Below are 1,675 nucleotides of genomic sequence, written 5' to 3' on the forward strand. Positions count from 1 at the left end.
TCCACATGAGTCTTAGGCACATGGAAGCAGAGAAGTGACCGAGGCAATCTATTGATGACATGGGCTTCGCCCTTCATAAAGAATTTTTGGAAGAATGGAAGGTAAAAATACCATTCACTCTATTTGTGATTAATTTGTAAGAGCTTTATGTATTCCTTCTGAGATAATCAGGAAGAAAGAGACTCTTTCTTCTATCCTATCTGCCAAGGCAATGAAGAATCACATTATTGCTGTATTTATTCAGTCTAAAGATCTCAGCTTTCAGTCAACAGGGGCAAAAGAATATGCAACCCGAGAAAGAAAAKTGGGCCGATATTATGATACTATTTAGAACAACTTAGCAGTATGCAGCAAAAAGTACATAAGAAACTAAGGAGCAAACCTGTAAGGAGGCAATTGCAGTTTCACTATCCTTGAGCTTCTTTTCTCGTTCATCCATTAAAATGGCTTTGGTTCTAAGACAAACCTGTTGATCGTATACAAGAAAATATACAAGGGAGTTACGGATAACAAAAATTAATGAGGAAATGACTAGAGAGAACAAGTGTAATGAGACAGTAGAAAATTTATCTTTAGCTCCAAACCGAAGTTGTTAAAGGCTCAAGGCGCACTTAGGCACAACGAGATCCCGGGGCCTAGACGCGAGGAGCAGCCATGAGACGCGGGCCTCAGGATTGCGAGGCACATCTTATCAATATATATACAGTTATATACACACACACACTCACACAAGTCTCCAAAGCAGCAACCACAGTACTTCGATAGAGGCAGAARGGTTTAAAGTGTGAGYTGTGAAGGAGAAGTTTTAAGGTCTGGGTATTTATAGAGAAGAAGGCTTGAAGTTCTAAAGACCTGGTATTTAGTATTAGGGTTTGAGTTATGTCATCTACTTAACACTTTTTTTAAGAAATCTAGGAGATGAGAAGATGAGAAAACTTATTTAATCTTATTTAACTAGGTATTTAGCAACTCTTTATGAGGCGCACCTAGGCCCACAAGGTGCAGTGCCTTAGTGAGCCTCGTGAATACACTGAGCCTCAACTTGAAAAAAGCCCAAGACCTTGAGCCTTATGAGCCTCAGAGCCTAGGCGTGCCTCAAGCACATTTTTAACAACTATGCTCCAAACTTACAGATTAATGACACCTTAGCGTCTCATATCATACAAGGTTTTAGATATTTTTTAAAATCGCTTCTTCTATAGWTCACAATTAACAAATCTCATGTCCACTTCATTGGTGATAGAAAAATCAAATGGTCAAGAAAGTAATCTGTTTTTAAGTTAAGTGGTTGCTAAAGTACTTATACGATGGAAAACTGCAAAAAGGATAGAAATTAATGCTTGTGAGTGAACATGCATCTGGTTCCACTTTGGGCAAAAGCATATTTATTGAACTCGGTTATTCCTGAATGGAGAACTGTATCACAGTAGGTATATAAAGGTTATCCAGTACTCACGTTCTCCCTGCAAAACAAAATAGATTAAAACAAAATAAAATAAAATTCAGAGTTCTTAAGTATAAGGAAATGCTAACAAGAAGTCATGAACAACAAGGCTTTGACTAGTTAAAATTTTGTACCTATTGATTTGTAGGTGTTTGTGTCATCAGACAACTGCCGCAGTTCCTCCAATGTTAGATAAGCACGCTTCTTTTCACTTTCCTTGTTTCGCATCTG

General features: G+C 37.8%; 1 protein-coding gene across 1 annotated transcript; it reads right to left on the minus strand.

Moving 5' to 3' along the window:
- Positions 1-322: 322 nt before the first annotated feature.
- Positions 323-1,672, minus strand: LOC112505477 (prefoldin subunit 1). The gene is given in 4 exon segments (XM_025109377.1): positions 323-441; positions 444-466; positions 1,457-1,463; positions 1,579-1,672. Coding segments are annotated over 4 exon segments (228 nt in total). The 3' UTR covers positions 323-337.
- Positions 1,673-1,675: the final 3 nt, after the last annotated feature.

This window comes from Cynara cardunculus, unplaced genomic scaffold, assembly GCF_001531365.2.
Source record: "Cynara cardunculus var. scolymus isolate 2C unplaced genomic scaffold, CcrdV1 Un_Scaffold_11297, whole genome shotgun sequence".
NCBI lineage: Eukaryota > Viridiplantae > Streptophyta > Magnoliopsida > Asterales > Asteraceae > Cynara > Cynara cardunculus.